This window comes from Drosophila mauritiana, chromosome 2L, assembly GCF_004382145.1.
Source record: "Drosophila mauritiana strain mau12 chromosome 2L, ASM438214v1, whole genome shotgun sequence".
Taxonomy (NCBI): Eukaryota; Metazoa; Arthropoda; class Insecta; order Diptera; family Drosophilidae; genus Drosophila; species Drosophila mauritiana.
In genome coordinates, this window is record NC_046667.1 from 13477814 (window position 1) to 13496283 (window position 18470).

The window sequence follows — 18470 nt, forward strand, 5'->3', positions numbered from 1 at the left end:
TTTCCTTAAACATTTCCGCTTTCTGACCACCCGATCCCGTCCAGCAACGAGCCCGGAGTCAAGGTCAGGCAGCTCAGGTAGTGCAAAAACATTTATAAGCGGACAGCTAGTGCTGCAAAATCGAACTCATTACGTATTCGCCCCATTGTTCCGTACTCAAGTGCGGCCAAACTAAACTATTGAACCCAGCGGCGCTGTCAGCGGTTCTAATGACGCCGCGCTCCGTGTACCGCTTGACCCCGCGCCCGCCGCCCACTTTCGTGGTGAAGGGGGCGCGAAACAGTAGTTTAGTTCACTGGCTCCGGCGACTTTCACGCTCTCCGGATACCTATTTGTTTGCTCAGGTTCTCTTTCGCTGCTGGCGCTCGCAAGGTGCGTGCTGTCCGCTTCGCAGTCGCTGCCGGCTTTCAAGTCAGCAGCAGCGCTGCCCCGAGTCCGTCAGTCTGAGACCGTCGGACTTACCAAACAGTCGACGCTCCAATACGTTCCGCGCTACAACGATTCAACGATTGAACCATTCGGGATCCATTCCTCGAATCCCAGCGCCCATATATATACACACCCACCAATATAGTCCCTATAAAGCGGACCGCGCGATCCCCAGCGAAAGTCAGACGCGTGCCACCAACCGCGAGTGCAACATCAAGATCCTACAGGATAAACAGCAGAGCATAGTTAGCAGCCATCTAGCCAAAGTCCAAGATGAGCCACCACTGGGGATACACCGAAGAGAACGGTAAGCTCTCTCCAGCTTCGGCTTGTTTGTTTGTTTTGGCTGCGGACAGCCTCCGGATTCCGGTTCCCGCTTTCGGTTTTTGGTTTTCTGTTTTCGGATTTCGGTTTGTTTACCCGTCTGGCCTTCCATCTAATCAGACATCGTCGTCTGCGGTGATTCCGACATTTTGACTCATTTGCACACGCTGCGCATGCGTGTTGCCAAAAAAAAAAGAACGAGATCTTCACTCGGAATTTTCTATATACTGCAATTGTCTTGTTTTAAGCACAGATTCCTTATCTTTTGAGGAATTTCGAACCATTTTACTTTTATGATGACAAACTGGATCTATCTGACAGCAAACGTCATGTTTCCGAATCAGACATCTGGCGATAAGATATTGGCTAGATATAGTCGGCCAAAGACGTAGCGTAGCCTTACCCAATAAAATGGGCAAAACAATAAAAAGAAAAAACAAGGCGTGAGTATGCTCCTTAATAAATAGGCAATTAGTCAGATAATTTAGCACTTAGAAATCGTTAGTCGTTATCACAAAGGGTTTCGATTGCAGAGAATCGCTGAGAAAATAGCTTTCGTAGGGGATTACCGATTCGATTGCACAATACTCGCAATGCCCTGCAATTCGATTTCATGCCTCATAAGCTGAATCGCACAAACAGACTTGGTCATTCGTTACTCATGAATAATGGGCATTAATTAAAATGCAGGGAAGCGGGTTTTTGTGTTTTTACGGATCGGGGAGTTTCGCACGAGCTGGGTCTCGTGATCTGGTAATGGGAATGGTGCTTCCCACTAACCAACCAGTCGCCGGCGGAGTCAACCGCCTCGACTGGCAAAGTGGCGAACTGGCAAACTAGTTCTCCGCCGACCACCAGCGACCGATCGATTGTTTTTCGCCTTGTCTTTGCTGTTTATTTCGGAGCACCCGGTGCCCCTCGCTCTGCGCCGCTTTGAAGGCTAGTCAAGTGCATGTTCTTCGTCTGCTGAGGACACATGCCGGACCGGTTCCAATGTCTTGGGCGTATACGTAATGTCTCTCATGTGTGCGGCATGCATATAACACTAGCATGTAGAATGTATATCGAAGGCGCTGCGTTAGCTAGCATATCAATTTAGAATTGAAAAAAAACCCCTACTTCAGTTTTTGACAATTTCAATTGATTTGCTTAACTGGTTGTGATTGCTCTGATTGATTCGATACTGATACTGTTACTGATACTCATTGCGATTCCGATTTTGATTTTCCGGCACCGCCCTGGTAACTTTCCAGCGCAAGAAGAACCTTATCAGCATGCTGCTCCTCCAGAGCCGAGAATGCCCACATTAAACACGAGAAACTCTCTGCCATATATTCGTATTTTTCGTGGAGATTGCACATGTGTATAGACCCATCCTTATCAAGACGCTCAGGTTGTGTCTAACCCCTGGGCACTGACAGAAGCGTCTGAATGGTGGACGACACGCTTCCATCTGGACACCACTGATTACAACTCGCGTGTTTACGTGAGAGGATCAATCAAATGTCCCACCACCAGAGCTATCATCTGATTCAATCGCCAGTTCTAATTCGCAATGCATCGAAGCGAAACTCGCTAATGGCTTTATCTTTTGGAAAACTCAACCCTTAACCACTTCCAGAGAAGTTCTTACCAAAAAAGTACATGTCTATATCATTAATGTGTCATAGTCATAATGATCGATGGATTTATAATGTTCCATGATGATTTATTTCGCGTGACTTATCAGATTTGGCAGTTAGATAAAACTTACCTAAGGTTTCTTTCTAAAGTTTACTTTGAGTATATATTTTTCGATATGCCAGATATCAGTCAGATCGAAACCAGGCCCCTTCATTAATGGTCAATATTTATTGGCAAAAAATAGAACTGCGAAGCGATTTCTCACGCAAGGAAAATCATCAGATTGATATTATTTTTGGCCAGCTATATAGATACTATATCACCTGACTCGCCAGTCCAGCTATTTTATACAGCAAATAAAATTGGATAATTTATGCATTTGTGAATATATTGAAAAATATCTGGACATGCAAGAATAAACAGCTCAAAAGTTATTAATTTTCAGACGTGCCTAAGCATTTCATTAGGCCACAATGCATTTCAGTTAGCTAAACTTTTACGTATTTCATTTGCGCTTTATTGTCACCATTTTCCACATGCAAACAAATAATTACAGGCGAAAATTTTAGCAGGTGATTGAGGGGTTGGATGGATTGACTGGTTTGGATGGGTGGTCGATAGCCAAATGTCGTGGCAGCCCAAGGATAGAGACCACTTCTGGGGCTTCTTCCAGCCAAGCTGGGTGATAAATATAGCAGGGGTAGTTGCCTTTCAGCCCGGTCAATTGAGTGGCCATAAAAAGCAGTATAACCCAGAGACAACCAGCAGTTGTATACCATATCATCCGATACTGACTCACAACTCAGAACTCGGAATTCCGGGGTGCGGCTGGGGGGCACTTTCCCCAAACGAGTTTTTGGTCCGTACTTCCTTGCGATCGCCGCCAGGAAAGTGGGGGAATAACACGCGAGAAACTCATGCCTCCGTCCAATTGGGATGATATTATCATGCAAGGCTCGCTTAGAAGCGCCCGGCTCGTAAATTCGTAAATGCTAATTGCCACATTTTATTTTCTCGTGTTTTTAATCGTTGTTTTTTTGACTCTCGTAACGAGCATATCTTAATTTGTCTCTCCGGTTTTACATGCGCTTTTTATATTTTTATTTTTCGATGCTCAATTGCTGCTTTGTGTATTTAAATGTTTGGAGAAATCGAAACCACTATACTTAGGGGAAATTTTCGATGGATTTCGTAAGAACGATCATTATAGATTCTATATAGAGATCAAGATCTTAACGTTTCCGGAACAAGTTCTCCCAGACAGCTGCGGGTTTTCGTTTTTCCGCCGGCGAATACGCTATAAATGGATGTTGTTAATTCATTTGCAGTAATTCAATTAAAAAATCATTCGGATTTTATCGCAGCATTAATGGCCACAATTGCGCTTCGCTTTTGTTCCATGTCATACGAATTGAAGCGAAATTGAGTGCAAAACGATGATGAATTGTACATATAACTTTGCAGTTAGTAAGAGCGTATGACAAAGGCTCGTTTGATCAGCTTTAAGGGACCCATAATGCCAACCGGTTATATCCGATCGAGTTTTGTTTGAACAAGTGCGGCATTTCCTTGTTTTCGTTGACTTTCTTCTACTTTATTTTATTATTATTAAAGTCTGCCAATTGTTATCACAGGCACCGCGAAATGCCGCCAGGTGATCTTAAAGTATTTACAGCCAAAGTCGGCAGCAAACTCGCTGGTTAAACAAAGCCAGTAAGCCTATACATTTAAATGAGTCGCACTATATGTATTTCTATATATGCAGTACCGACTTCGGAGATATCTTCATAACTCGATTGTTGATTATAAAAGGTAATGTGCTAAATGCGGCAGGAAATTCGCACTTGGCTGCTAACTTACAAAAGGATCGTGCAACTCCAATTGCCTGCTTTTCAGTATGCACCACACGGCGTATACGTGACATTCATACGCCATGTGGTACGGCAGTCACATGCACACACTTTTTGCACCCAAACGGTGAATAAGGCTCTTGATTTCAGCTTTGATAAATGATAAATGCATTTCACCTGACTTTTGTTATTTACTATCAGCATTATGGAGGACTTGGGGAATCGGCGAAATAAATATTCGAAGCTACAAAGCTGTTGACACCTTAAGCTCGGCGATCTATCAAATGACAAACGAGGCTTTGGCCCGTTCGATAAGAAAACCCCTGCCGGTTTCTGGGTACCATTACCAACGCCAAATGGTTCAATATTTGCTCCGATTCAGACAAACAACCATATAATATACATATTCTGATTCCCATTCCCATAAACTTTTGCGGTTTATCTGCAGCGATCCTATCACATGACTCGGCTCTGCGGTCTTCCGAGTGATTCTACTGGCACGTGACGCGGTTCTCTGTGTCAATGTTTGCCTCCAGCAGTAATTAAAAAGAAGTATCCACACACACGCACATAAATCGCAACAAAATGCAGCAAACAGGGGAACAGCAAATACTTGTATTGCCTCAGCCGGTTGGTCAGATAAAAGGTCTATGCAAATATTATTATGAGTGCCAGTTGGGCAAACGATTGTCAACTCTGGCGACATAATCATAAATAAGCAGCTTACTTAATGCTTCGCTAATCGCAGGGATAACCAGCCATACAAATATTAAGTCTTTGATTCATTTTTATTCCCATTTATTAGCTTCATAGTCCAGATTCTGGTTGAAATAAATAGAATCTTTCAACTTTTTATACCAGAAATAATTTGGATTTAACAGCAAAATGTATTCTATTAAAATGAAATGAATAATCATAAAGAATTAATGAATTTGAAATGATTATCGCTGTCTTCTGTAATTACTTTTACCATATATTAGTCGCCCTAATTATCGAATTAATGGATTAAAGGAAATTCATCAATTCCTTCCACATTTATTAGCTTCCATTTTTCCGTAGATTAATCAATTTTCTGACCAGCCTAATGGGTTTTTAATAAACCCCAATGGAGTACTTGCATGAATTGATTTTAGTTGATTTATTGTTCCTTATCGACTTAGCGAATTAGCACGTAGTTAAGTTGGTAAATTCGGGGAAAGTAAATAGCTAATAACTTTGCTGCACGTTTACTTACCCGCCCCATTCAATGTTCCTCTTTCAGGACCTGCCCACTGGGCCAAGGAGTACCCACAGGCGTCGGGACATCGTCAGTCGCCCGTGGACATCACACCCTCCAGCGCCAAGAAGGGCAGCGAACTGAAGGTAGCTCCGCTCAAGTGGAAGTATGTGCCGGAGCACACCAAGAGCCTGGTCAATCCTGGTAAGAAATTAGTAGTTAACGTACTGCATTTTACTTAAAAATATTAACCCTTGCCATTTGTTAATCCAGGCTACTGCTGGCGCGTGGATGTGAACGGCACCGAGTCCGAGCTAACTGGAGGGCCGCTGGGCGATCAGATCTTCAAGCTGGAGCAGTTCCACTGCCACTGGGGCTGCACGGACTCCAAGGGATCCGAGCACACCGTCGACGGCGTGTCCTATTCCGGCGAGCTGCATTTGGTCCACTGGAACACCACGAAGTACAAGTCGTTTGGCGAGGCGGCTGCCGCTCCTGACGGCCTGGCCGTGCTGGGTGTGTTCCTCCAGGCTGGCAATCACCATGCGGAGCTGGACAAGGTGACCAGCCTGCTGCAGTTCGTGCTGCACAAGGGCGATCGCGTCACCCTGCCCCAGGGCTGTGATCCCGGCCAGCTGCTGCCCGATGTGCACACCTATTGGACCTATGAGGGTTCCTTGACCACTCCACCGTGCTCGGAGTCGGTCATCTGGATCGTTTTCAAGACGCCCATCGAGGTGTCGGACGACCAGCTGAACGCCATGCGCAATCTCAACGCCTACGACGTGAAGGAGGAGTGCCCCTGCAACGAGTTCAACGGCAAGGTCATCAACAACTTCCGTCCTCCGCTGCCGCTGGGCAAGCGTGAGCTGCGCGAGATCGGGGGCCACTAAGTCGGTGGATGTTGGACCACTAAGTCCTTGGATAGTCAACGGATTCGAGTGTCGTATGATTAGCTTTTCGCACCCACACATCACATCCGTACGCCTCGAGCTGGACCGGCACATCTCCACTGTTCAACTCTCGTCTTTAGTTCGTACGCCCAGCAAAAGCATACCTCCTATATGTGCATCCGTATCCGTATTCGCATCAGTGGATGTTTAGCTGTAACCTTAATTGTATATGTACGCCTGTTCGTTTGTTTGTCTGTTAAACGTTTGCAAAATGACAATTAGATTTATCTTATTATGGTATTATAAACTAAATATAACACGCTTAGATGTTGCATATGATAACCTAACTGACTTTGAATTCTGTGGGAATAGTTCCTTTAAAGGGAAGCTATAATCCGAAGTTATTTCATCTTCCATGAAGACATTTCCTGCGACCAAAAGATCTTATGAATCCAATTGAAGCAGCTTAGACCAGAAGTTCCACTCCATAGTTCCCAACTTCTGCAATAAAATACTTGCTTGGTAAGCACATAGTCTGCATCTTATCCTCGTTTCATTCGCATTAGGTGTCATTTATTTGGCATTGGAGTAAAGTATAGCAACTCTTGTGGTTTTTTGGTCCATTGGTGAAAGTATTTCTCTTTGATTTCCCGCCAGGCAAACTGATAATCTCTGGCCAAGTTTTTACAGGAAGCATATGTGATGCGCTCAGGATCGGAAAGTGGTTGATCAAACTTTTCACTTAGCTTCGGATTGAACTTTACTAAGTCTTGAAATGTAAGGAACAGCTTGTACTTGCTGATTGTCAGTGCAGCTTGTGAAGTGTTCATCTTTTTCTTGGTTACTCCCTGACGCTTTCCATTCACGGAAATTTCATAGGGCCTGTAAGTAAGAAGTATTTTATTTCATATGATGAGTGACCAGTTAAAAGAACACTTACCTTAATTCTTCTGGGACTTGGGACCAAATCAAGCCATTGGGGGATGGCTGCCAGTCGGAGAGTTGGGAAAACTCAAATCTTATGCAAGGATCAATACGTATATGTGGCTTTTGAGGCTGGAAGCGCGGGTGCTTGAATGACCTACACTCGAAACGTTTGAAGATGGCACGTTCCAAAGATTCCAGCTGTGCATCGTCACAGCAAAAGTTCAGGCTGCTAAAGTAGATGGGTTTGGAGATCAACATATCCAGTAGTGCCCCCTGCACGCCTAGGACATTCCATCGCGCTATCTTATCACTGCAGGACATGGATAGAGTGCGCTCTCCACGTCCGGGCTTCGTTCGCAGAGCTCCCGGCGTCTGCAGCATTGGATCATCGCTAAGGTCATTCATAAGCTTGGCGCCCGTATAGACCATCTCGGAATCCTCATCCAGTCGCTGGCGTTTGTCCTGCGGTGCTAGCTGCTCTTCCTCAAGGATGCAGGCATCCCCACAAGGCGTTTGTGTGCTCAGAAAGTGGAACTCCACGTGCTCATCCATTTCGTACGTACTTAGCGCGCTGTTCCAATGGAAGATCCTATCCTGCTTGAGCTCCTGGTATAGAAAGCGCAGAAATCCACGACGTGCCAGCACTTCGGCATGCGAATCATTGAGGATTAGCCCATTGGGACAAAGTTTGGATTCTCCAATGCACTTGGTTCCGCATCCAAGAGAAACTAGTTGACATGCTTCCGTTTGCCGGTTGAACTCCACGATTCCCGCCAAAATTGTCCATTGATTGGCTGTGGGCTTTCCTGTTTTTGGCAAGGACTCGAATTTTTTGAAACAAAGTTCAGCAATTTCCTTAACAGTCGGTTTTTTGTTATCACACATTTTTGTTTATATTCGCAATGTGCGAACCGATAAGTTCAGTAATCGAATAGAAAAATCGATTGGCGACTTGCATTGTTTACCTTTTACTTGCAAACTTTGGTCACATTGTTTATTTATTTATTTGCAGTGTTTAATGAAATAGGAAATTAGTTTAATTTTATAAGTTTCCAAGTCCAAAAACCCACAAATAACCATGCCCAAAGTAGTGTCGCGCAGTATCGTCTGCTCCGATACCAAGGATCAGGAGGAGTACAACGAGGAAAAGCCGCTAAACATTTACTACTGTCTGTGCAACAAGATGGCTCTGATTCTGGGTAAGATTACCGGAGCCAACTAACCGAAAGCATAGTACATCATGATTGCCTATCCTACAGACTGCACCCTGGAGCAGTTGCCGCTGCGAGAGGTGGACAACGCGCGTGTGATAAACGCCAACGACCATGCCAACAAACTCACCTACAGTCCCACACCAAGAATGGTCTACATCAAGCGCAAGAGCAGGGGCAATGGGATCGAGAAGCAGTACCGCTATAAGGTGAGCAGCTGGCTTCCACTCCTTACCCGTCTTTAGTCCATCTAATGTTTTCCTTTAACCTTCAGTGCCGAAGCTGCACTCTGCCACTCTACTATCGCCACAGTCCCGACTCCCACGTAACCTTCGTCATGTCCAATGCCCTGATCCGCAACAAGGGCGAGAGTCCACTCACACAGCTTCTGAATTCGGAGACCAAGGGCAGTTTCAAGGTACCGGCTGCCAAGCCAGCGACTCCCGCCGGTCCAGACGATTCGGGAATTGTGGATGCCAGTGGCAAGAAGGTCGTGGTCACCAGGCACACGAAGAACATGGGCAAGTTCAGCTCGGTCACGGTGTCCACCATCGACGAGGAGGAGGACGAAATCGAGGCGGTAAGTTTGTCAGCTAAATTAGCTTGTAAATGGTGCAGGAAATCCAATCTATCATTGCACCATTTACGAACAAATCTACAACTCTTTCAAACTAACAATTTTTTTTGTTCATTTAAACAGCGCGAGATCGCGGACAGCTATGCGAACAACGCAAGGATCATCGAGAAGCAGTTGCAGCGCAAAGGCGGAAAACTGAGCGATGTGGGCATCAAAACCAAGACGGAGGACGCACCTCCGCCGCAGAAGAAGCAGCGCGGCACGCTGCTGGAAAGATAGTCACACTTTATCTTCTTATAACCCACAACTAAATATATTTGACGACACAAATGGCTGGCATTCTTAGAAAAAATTCCAATTTATCTAGTTATAGCATACGCAAAACATTTGATGATCTTCTATGTTGTCGTTTTGGCAGCAAACTGGGATGCTGTGCCAGTAGCTTCTTCAGACGCTGCTCGGCGTGCTGGTGATTGAGCAACGAGTCCTTGACAAGCCCACAACTGGGACACAGATTGTACTCCGACTTTGACTCTTTGGCGATCGCTGGCCGCATGCGAGTCTCCATGACCACCCTCATTCGATTCGTGGTACGCGGCGAGTTGTGCAGAGCAGTGAGTGGACGGCACTTACTTCTTGGCGAGGATTCGGTCCGTTCCAAAGCAGCCTTCTGCTTGCTCCTGGCCAACCCGAGCTCCCGATCCGCTCGGGCTTTGGCCAACTGCAATTCGAGAGGCGCCTTGGGCAGGTTAAAAAAGAAGTGGGTCCACTTATCGCGCTCGACGGCCTCCGAGTTGAATAGTGATCTGGAACGATTGGAGGTCCGGGGTCCCCATTCCGCGTTCCCGATACAAGTCAACCTATAAGCGGACATTGTCTGAAAACTGGAGTATTAAACACTGAAAATTTGACAACAAAATAAAAGTGTATATACTATATAGGGTATAGAAGCTTCGGCTTGTCGAAGCTAGCTTCCTCTGTTTTTGCTTTTTGTATTTTGTTGCATTGCATTGCTTTCATATGCTTAATTGTTTCAATTAAACTCATTGTACTTGAGGATCTTCGCCTTCTTCCAACTCCCATTGATCTGAAGTTAGTTTTCGATTGAGAAGCGTTGAAAGCGGACGTATCTTATATTATCCAAATGAAATAAGTGGAGATTCAAAATGCATGTTGCATATCTCCTAACGATTTTACTTATGATGGTTGCAACTCAGACTCAGGCAGTTAATTGCGATGGAGGAGACTGTCTTCCGTATCATCGTTGCTTGTATGCCAAGAAGTTAAAGATGGTTCCATACTGCGCCGATGGATCCGTTTGCTGCAGGCCACCCACAAGAACCACAAATGATTCGCCATCGAAAAGAGGTGATTACCTTTCAGTAGCTAATCGTCGGAAACGCTTCCTTCTGCCTCTTACATACTTTTCAACGAATTTTTAATCCTTTTACCCTTTAAGCCTGCCAGGAATATTCGAATGACAAGAGTTTCTGCCCACCGGAACTCCTAATTTTCCACGGAAATGGAACCGAGCGACATGAGCGGCAGTACATGGCAGTGATCGGAAAAAGAGCCAAAGGAAATGAAACTGGAAATCCGGAATGGATATGCGGCGGCACCGTGATTCACGAGAGATACGTGCTAACAGCAGCCCACTGCATCCTGCTCGTGGACGAAGATCCGTAAGTTTGCTATGCTGTAGTGTCACTATAAAGCAGTCTAAAGGGATTTACTCCTTGCAGGGATTTCTTCGTTGGGCTGGGTGCCTACAACAAAAGCGAAAGCCAGATTTATCGAGTGGTCAATGTGACCCATCATCGGGATTACGACGAATTGAGCTCAGTTAATGACATTGCCCTGCTGCGGCTGAATGAAACCATCGTGTTTAGTGAGAAAATCAAGCCAGCCTGCTTGGCCACGTCGCCAGTGGGGAGTCGAGAAACACTGACGGTTTGCGGATGGGGCTACCTGGACTCTGTGAGCAGAACGCAGCCGGATGAGCTGCGCAAGGCGGACTTGCAGGTGCTCAAGATCTCGGACTGTTCCCGCGCCAGCAGCGATATGCACATTTGTGCCGGCGGAGTGAACAACATCAGCGACGTGTGTCGCGGGGATTCCGGCGGACCACTGGCCAAGTGGCATCCCCGGTGGGGCGGCTGCCTGGGCCAGGTGATCGGCATTGTGTCCACGGGCGGCTTGTGCGATGCCCAATATCCGCGCACTAAGTTCACTAATGTTTTTTACTATGTCGAGTGGATTGAAAGCATCGTTTGGCCTGAATATTAATATTTCTGAATATATTACATTTTCTGAATATTAAGTTAATGTTTTCACTAAACATATATGTACTTACCGCACTTGCTTATTAATCACATCTTAATCTATTTTCTCTTTGATTTTTAATACTTACTTTTTGCTTGCATTCCACAAAATAAGTCATTAGATATAGCCTAAGGAAATACATTATATTTCATTATACAAACATATATTGCCAGACATTACATTGTAATAGCGATAATTAAATTCATTTCTTTTGGATAAATTAAAAATTGTAACTGACCGTTGCAATTCAAATTCAAAATGCTTCTTCTTCCGTTAAAAGGCCATTCACCACGAAGGATTTTTTAGTACGTTCTCAAGCAGCGAATCAGGGCTGGTCGCGAGCATTTACTGGAATTCGGCAGTGCCGCACTCTGGTCACACCGCGAAAAATATTATATTGAGTTGAAGATTATATTATACATATATATATATCGAAGATACATATTCTGAAAACAAGTGCTGAAGCCCAAGCGATTTGCAAACGAAACGGACGCGCGAGCCCCGTTAAAGATTCGAAACGAGTTCAGTGCGTGCGCTTGAGTGTGTGTGTCTGCCATGCGACGTTCGCCCGGGTGATCCGGCTGTGCCAGGTGCCCCACGGTTCCAGGTTTCCAGTTTCCAGGTTCCGCTCCACTCCACTCGTCGCTGGATTCAGTGCACAACACAGCGGGCGGGGAGGCGGAGGGCAGGCGGCCAACGAAGGTGCTCCACGGCAGGCGCTCGTCGGCTACTCCACGGCGCACAGAATGTTCTCGGGGCCCAGCGGCCATGCCCACACCATTAGCTACGGGGGCGGGATCGGTCTGGGCACCGGAGGCGGCGGCGGCAGCGGTGGTGGTGGTGGCTCCCAGGGCGGAGGCGGTGGTGTTGGCATTGGCGGCAGTGGCGTGGCTGGGCTGCAGGATTGCGATGGCTATGACTTCACCAAGTGCGAGAATGCTGCGAGATGGAGGGGCTTGTTTACGCCGTCGCTGAAAAAGGTGCTGGAGCAAGTGCATCCACGGGTCACCGCCAAGGAGGACGCACTGCTGTATGTGGAGAAACTCTGCCTGCGGCTGCTGGCCATGCTGTGCGCCAAGCCGCTGCCCCACTCCGTGCAGGATGTGGAGGAGAAGGTGAACAAGTCCTTTCCAGCGCCCATCGATCAGTGGGCGCTCAACGAGGCAAAGGAGGTGATCAACTCGAAGAAACGAAAGTCTGTCCTGCCCACGGAAAAGGTGCACACGCTGCTCCAGAAGGATGTGCTGCAGTACAAGATCGATAGCTCCGTGTCCGCCTTCCTGGTGGCCGTGCTCGAGTACATCTCAGCGGACATACTCAAAATGGCCGGCGACTATGTGATCAAGATCGCCCACTGCGAGATCACCAAGGAGGACATCGAGGTGGTGATGAACGCTGATCGCGTGCTTATGGACATGCTCAACCAGAGCGAAGCCCACATCCTGCCCAGTCCCCTGTCACTGCCCGCGCAGCGTGCAAGTGCCACCTACGAGGAGACGGTCAAGGAGCTGATCCACGACGAGAAGCAGTACCAGCGCGACCTGCACATGATCATACGGGTCTTTCGCGAGGAGCTGGTGAAGATCGTGTCCGATCCGCGGGAACTGGAACCGATATTCTCCAACATAATGGACATCTACGAGGTGACGGTCACTCTGCTCGGCTCCCTGGAGGACGTAATCGAGATGTCCCAGGAGCAGAGTGCTCCCTGCGTGGGCAGCTGCTTTGAGGAACTGGCCGAGGCTGAGGAATTCGACGTGTACAAAAAGTATGCCTACGATGTGACTTCGCAAGCCTCACGGGATGCTCTCAACAATCTCCTGTCTAAGCCAGGGGTAAGTACTGATACTATCCGTGCGAAGAACTCTACTAAACTCCCTGCTTTTAGGCCTCATCCCTGACCACAGCCGGCCATGGCTTCCGCGATGCTGTCAAATACTATTTGCCCAAGCTGCTTCTGGTGCCCATTTGCCATGCCTTCGTGTATTTCGACTACATCAAGCATCTCAAGGATCTCAGCTCGTCGCAGGACGACATCGAGAGCTTCGAACAGGTTCAGGGCCTGTTGCACCCACTCCACTGCGATCTCGAAAAGGTAATGGCCAGCCTGTCCAAGGAGCGACAAGTTCCGGTCAGCGGTCGAGTGCGCCGCCAGCTGGCCATCGAGCGGACACGGGAGCTCCAAATGAAGGTGGAGCACTGGGAGGACAAGGACGTGGGCCAGAATTGCAATGAATTTATTCGAGGTGAGTTCCGGCAACGAAAGTAACTTACATCCTCCAACTAAAATGCTATTTGAAATTTACAGAGGATTCGCTGAGCAAGCTTGGATCGGGAAAACGAATCTGGAGTGAGCGCAAGGTATTCCTCTTCGACGGGCTAATGGTGCTATGCAAGGCAAACACCAAGAAGCAAACACCATCGGCAGGAGCAACGGCCTACGACTACCGGCTGAAGGAGAAGTATTTCATGCGACGCGTGGATATCAACGATCGACCGGACAGCGATGATTTGAAGAACAGCTTTGAGTTGGCACCCAGGATGCAGCCGCCCATTGTGCTGACCGCCAAGAATGCGCAGCACAAGCACGATTGGATGGCGGACCTGCTGATGGTGATCACCAAGTCGATGCTGGACCGGCACTTGGACAGCATACTGCAAGACATCGAGCGGAAGCACCCGCTGCGGATGCCCAGTCCGGAGATTTACAAGTTCGCGGTGCCGGACAGCGGTGACAATATCGTGCTGGAGGAACGCGAAAGCGCAGGAGTGCCGATGATCAAGGGAGCGACGCTTTGCAAGCTAATCGAGCGCCTCACCTATCACATCTACGCCGATCCGACCTTTGTGCGCACCTTCCTCACCACATATCGCTACTTCTGCTCGCCGCAGCAATTGCTGCAGCTGCTGGTGGAACGCTTTAACATACCGGATCCCAGCCTGGTCTATCAAGACACGGGCGCAGCAGGTGCGGGCGGAATGGGCGGCGTTGGCGGTGACAAGGAGCACAAGAACTCGCATCGCGAGGACTGGAAGCGATATCGCAAGGAGTACGTGCAGCCAGTGCAGTTTCGAGTGCTCAACGTGCTGCGTCATTGGGTCGACCATCATTTTTACGATTTCGAGAAGGATCCCATGTTGCTGGAGAAGCTGCTCAACTTCCTGGAGCACGTGAATGGCAAATCGATGCGCAAGTGGGTGGATTCCGTGCTTAAGATTGTTCAGAGAAAGGTGAGTAGTTTATTGAAAACATAATGCTGAAGTATCGTTCTCATTCTCGAATATTCTTCACAGAACGAGCAGGAGAAAAGCAATAAGAAGATTGTATACGCCTATGGCCACGATCCGCCGCCCATCGAGCATCACCTTAGTGTACCCAACGACGAGATAACGCTCCTCACCCTGCACCCACTGGAACTGGCCCGTCAGCTCACACTGCTGGAATTCGAGATGTACAAGAATGTAAAGCCGTCTGAGTTGGTCGGATCCCCATGGACGAAAAAGGACAAGGAGGTGAAGAGCCCTAATCTACTAAAGATCATGAAGCACACCACAAACGTGACCCGCTGGATTGAGAAATCCATCACCGAGGCGGAGAACTACGAGGAACGCCTGGCTATTATGCAACGCGCAATCGAAGTGATGATGGTGATGCTGGAATTGAACAATTTTAATGGAATTCTCTCGATTGTCGCGGCTATGGGCACGGCATCTGTTTATCGACTGCGGTGGACATTCCAGGGATTGCCCGAACGCTACAGAAAATTCTTGGAGGAATGCCGCGAGCTCAGCGACGATCATCTCAAGAAGTATCAGGAGCGATTGCGATCCATCAATCCGCCTTGTGTGCCATTTTTCGGTCGCTACTTGACCAACATACTCCACTTGGAGGAGGGTAACCCCGACCTGCTAGCCAACACAGAGCTAATTAACTTTTCCAAACGACGGAAAGTGGCCGAGATTATTGGCGAGATTCAACAGTACCAGAACCAGCCATACTGCCTCAACGAGGAGTCCACAATACGACAGTTCTTCGAGCAACTGGATCCGTTTAACGGACTGTCCGACAAACAGATGTCCGACTATCTCTATAACGAAAGCCTGCGCATTGAGCCAAGGGGCTGCAAGACGGTGCCGAAATTCGTAAGTATAATGCTTCAAAGTTAACAAGTCATATGGGAAATTTATCCATTTTCCTTTCGCAGCCTCGAAAATGGCCGCACATTCCGCTCAAATCGCCGGGCATCAAGCCGCGTCGCCAGAATCAGACCAACAGCAGTAGCAAGCTGTCGAACAGCACGTCGTCCGTGGCGGCGGCAGCGGCAGCATCGTCAACGGCCACCACAATAGCTACGGCATCAGCGCCATCTTTGCACGCTTCCAGCATAATGGATGCGTCAACAGCAGCAGCAGCTAATGCTGGATCTGGAACTCTCGCCGGCGAGCAAAGTCCGCAGCACAATCCGCACGCGTTCTCCGTTTTCGCCCCTGTTATTATACCCGAACGGAATACCAGCAGCTGGAGTGGAACGCCACAGCACACTCGAACGGACCAGAACAACGGGGAGGTTTCGGTGCCGGCGCCACATCTCCCCAAGAAACCGGGCGCGCATGTCTGGGCTAACAACAACACGACACTGGCCAGTGCGTCGGCAATGGATGTTGTGTTCAGTCCAGCGCTGCCGGAGCATCTGCCACCGCAGTCCCTGCCGGACAGCAATCCATTCGCATCGGACACGGAAGCTCCGCCGTCGCCGCTGCCCAAGCTAGTGGTCAGTCCGCGTCACGAAACCGGCAATCGATCACCATTCCATGGGCGCATGCAGAACAGCCCAACGCATAGCACTGCCAGTACCGTGACCCTAACCGGCATGTCAACATCGGGCGGGGAGGAATTCTGCGCGGGTGGCTTCTACTTCAACAGTGCCCATCAGGGACAGCCGGGGGCAGTGCCCATCTCGCCGCATGTCAACGTTCCGATGGCCACCAATATGGAGTACCGAGCAGTGCCGCCTCCACTGCCACCCAGACGCAAGGAGCGCACTGAGAGCTGTGCGGACATGGCGCAAAAGCGTCAGGCGCCAGACGCACCCACAGTAAGTAGCCTTACTTCTATTATATAGTAGCAGATGACAGCAATCATTTTACGTATCCTTGCAGTTACCCCCGCGTGATGGCGAACTCAGTCCGCCGCCGATACCGCCACGGCTCAACCATTCCACGGGCATCAGCTACTTGCGACAGAGCCACGGCAAGTGCAAGGAGTTTGTGGGCAACAGCAGTCTGCTCCTGCCCAACACCAGCAGTATTATGATACGCCGCAACTCGGCGATCGAGAAGCGGGCAGCGGCAACTACCCAGCCAAACCAGGCGGCGGCGGGTCCCATCAGCACGACCCTGGTGACCGTGTCGCAGGCGGTGTCGACGGACGAACCGCTGCCGTTACCGATCTCGCCAGCGGCAAGCTCCTCGACGACCACATCACCGCTGACACCCGCCATGTCGCCCATGTCCCCCAACATTCCCAGCCATCCGGTGGAGAGCACGTCGAGCAGCTATGCCCACCAACTGCGTATGCGGCAGCAGCAGCAGACGCATCCAGCGATCTACTCGCAGCACCATCAACATCATGCCACCCATCTGCCGCACCATCCGCACCAGCACCATTCGAATCCGACGCAGTCGCGCTCGTCCCCCAAGGAGTTCTTTCCGATTGCCACGAGCCTCGAGGGCACACCCAAACTTCCACCAAAACCTAGTCTAAGCGCTAACTTCTATAACAATCCAGGTGAGTGGCACCAACTTGGCCCATGATGACGTCCTCCCTAACCCAACCATCCTATCCGTTTGCAGATAAAGGTACGATGTTTCTTTACCCAAGTACAAACGAAGAATAATTTAAATTGCCTGGCGATGTGATAAGGACAAAAACTACGAGTATGATCCGTAAGATTCAAAGTTGCGAGCACCGCTTGAGTGCAGATATATATGAGAGAACGGAACGTGAGATATATATATATATAGATATATACGTAGGCGCAGTTTATGTATTCTAGTATGAAACGAGTTGGAACCGCTGATTTAGATTATTCGCCACTCATTTAACAAGGAGAACAGACAGACAGACAGACAACACGCTCTCATTTACACACAACAGGCACGGCATATGGATAGGAGTGCATCCAGGAATGCAGGACACACAAACCAAGCAAGCAACCAAGCAACCAACAAGAAATGCAAACAAGAAATTATGTTATTATATAATTACTATTATAAATATTTGTAAATATCGAGAACATTGTATTGATCGTAGAACGTAAAACAATAAAGTATAACCCTATTGTTAGACACTTGGCGACGTCTTTCGATGGCCACATATATTGAGTATTCCAGCCAAAGTCAAGGCAATCCGAACAGATAGCATAGATTATCAAGGCTTTTCCTACGTTTAAAGATCGTGGGTACTCTTTATGTGCCCAGTGGCCTTGAGGAAGTCGGCGCGAACCGACATTCGACTGCAACACACCTGGCATTCTCGCAGTGTCCAGCATAATCGCAGCCATTATTAAGATTGTGTATATGGCTAATTAGTTTCGGTGGGTTAGGAAAAACTAGAGCGATTGTTGTCTCACTGCATTAGGTGCAATTAAATTGGACACACACACACATACACTCGCTTATTGGAAACGACGCGGATTGACTTTCGCTTTTCTAAAACGTCATGATCGTCGAGCACAAATGCTTCCTGAAATTTTGGGCTGCTCGCCGCTGGGAACCGGTTGTTGTTTTTTGAATTATTTTCGTATTTTCACGCTCGTGTCCAGCCCCTTATCGCCAGTTATTTGGCGGAGTTATGTGTGCATCCCATAAATTCCAGCACCCACCGTCCCCAGAAAGCGATGTGTCACCTGGTGGCGCAGCGATTTGGATCCTCGGTGAAGTACCAGCGGTTGCCAGGGTGAATAAACCGAAAGGAATCGCTGGCAAAGACAGACGACAGACAATCTTTCATGTCCAATTGCGTCCTATGAACACATCTCAATACATCATAGCAGACACTCGGGGAATTTCCGTTGATGAGTTATTGTGGTGGCACCT

The 18470-nt window shown here is 48.2% G+C and overlaps 6 protein-coding genes across 6 annotated transcripts; 4 read left to right on the forward strand and 2 right to left on the reverse strand.

Annotated features, from left to right (window-relative positions):
* Positions 1-436: 436 nt before the first annotated feature.
* LOC117142499 (carbonic anhydrase) lies at positions 437-6613 on the forward strand. Its single transcript, XM_033306537.1, has 3 exons — positions 437-736; positions 5488-5646; positions 5716-6613. The coding sequence occupies exons 1-3, from the start codon at positions 703-705 to the stop codon at positions 6333-6335; spliced, it is 813 nt and encodes a 270-aa protein (XP_033162428.1). The 5' UTR covers positions 437-702; the 3' UTR covers positions 6336-6613.
* A 59-nt stretch (positions 6614-6672) lies between these two features.
* LOC117142492 (tRNA-specific adenosine deaminase 1) lies at positions 6673-8190 on the reverse strand. The gene is made up of 2 exons (XM_033306523.1): positions 7276-8190; positions 6673-7217 (listed from the first exon to the last, which is right to left on the reverse strand). The coding sequence occupies exons 1-2, from the start codon at positions 8145-8147 to the stop codon at positions 6905-6907; spliced, it is 1185 nt and encodes a 394-aa protein (XP_033162414.1). The 5' UTR covers positions 8148-8190; the 3' UTR covers positions 6673-6904.
* Positions 8191-8256: 66 nt separating this feature from the next.
* On the forward strand, positions 8257-9378 carry LOC117142508 (UPF0428 protein CG16865). Its single transcript, XM_033306549.1, has 4 exons — positions 8257-8461; positions 8522-8682; positions 8748-9053; positions 9174-9378. Exons 1-4 carry the CDS (start codon positions 8341-8343, stop codon positions 9327-9329), a joined length of 744 nt encoding a protein of 247 aa, XP_033162440.1. The 5' UTR covers positions 8257-8340; the 3' UTR covers positions 9330-9378.
* Positions 9379-9402: 24 nt separating this feature from the next.
* LOC117142517 lies at positions 9403-9983 on the reverse strand. The gene has a single exon (XM_033306561.1). It carries the CDS (start codon positions 9922-9924, stop codon positions 9418-9420), a length of 507 nt encoding a protein of 168 aa, XP_033162452.1. The 5' UTR covers positions 9925-9983; the 3' UTR covers positions 9403-9417.
* Positions 9984-10080: 97 nt separating this feature from the next.
* LOC117137325 (beta-fibrinogenase brevinase-like) lies at positions 10081-11336 on the forward strand. The gene is made up of 3 exons (XM_033298717.1): positions 10081-10418; positions 10510-10732; positions 10793-11336. Exons 1-3 carry the CDS (start codon positions 10217-10219, stop codon positions 11334-11336), a joined length of 969 nt encoding a protein of 322 aa, XP_033154608.1. The 5' UTR covers positions 10081-10216.
* A 451-nt stretch (positions 11337-11787) lies between these two features.
* On the forward strand, positions 11788-17722 carry LOC117137939 (protein son of sevenless). Its single transcript, XM_033299704.1, has 7 exons — positions 11788-13207; positions 13261-13618; positions 13681-14603; positions 14667-15515; positions 15578-16468; positions 16533-17160; positions 17226-17722. Exons 1-7 carry the CDS (start codon positions 12119-12121, stop codon positions 17267-17269), a joined length of 4782 nt encoding a protein of 1593 aa, XP_033155595.1. The 5' UTR covers positions 11788-12118; the 3' UTR covers positions 17270-17722.
* Positions 17723-18470: the final 748 nt, after the last annotated feature.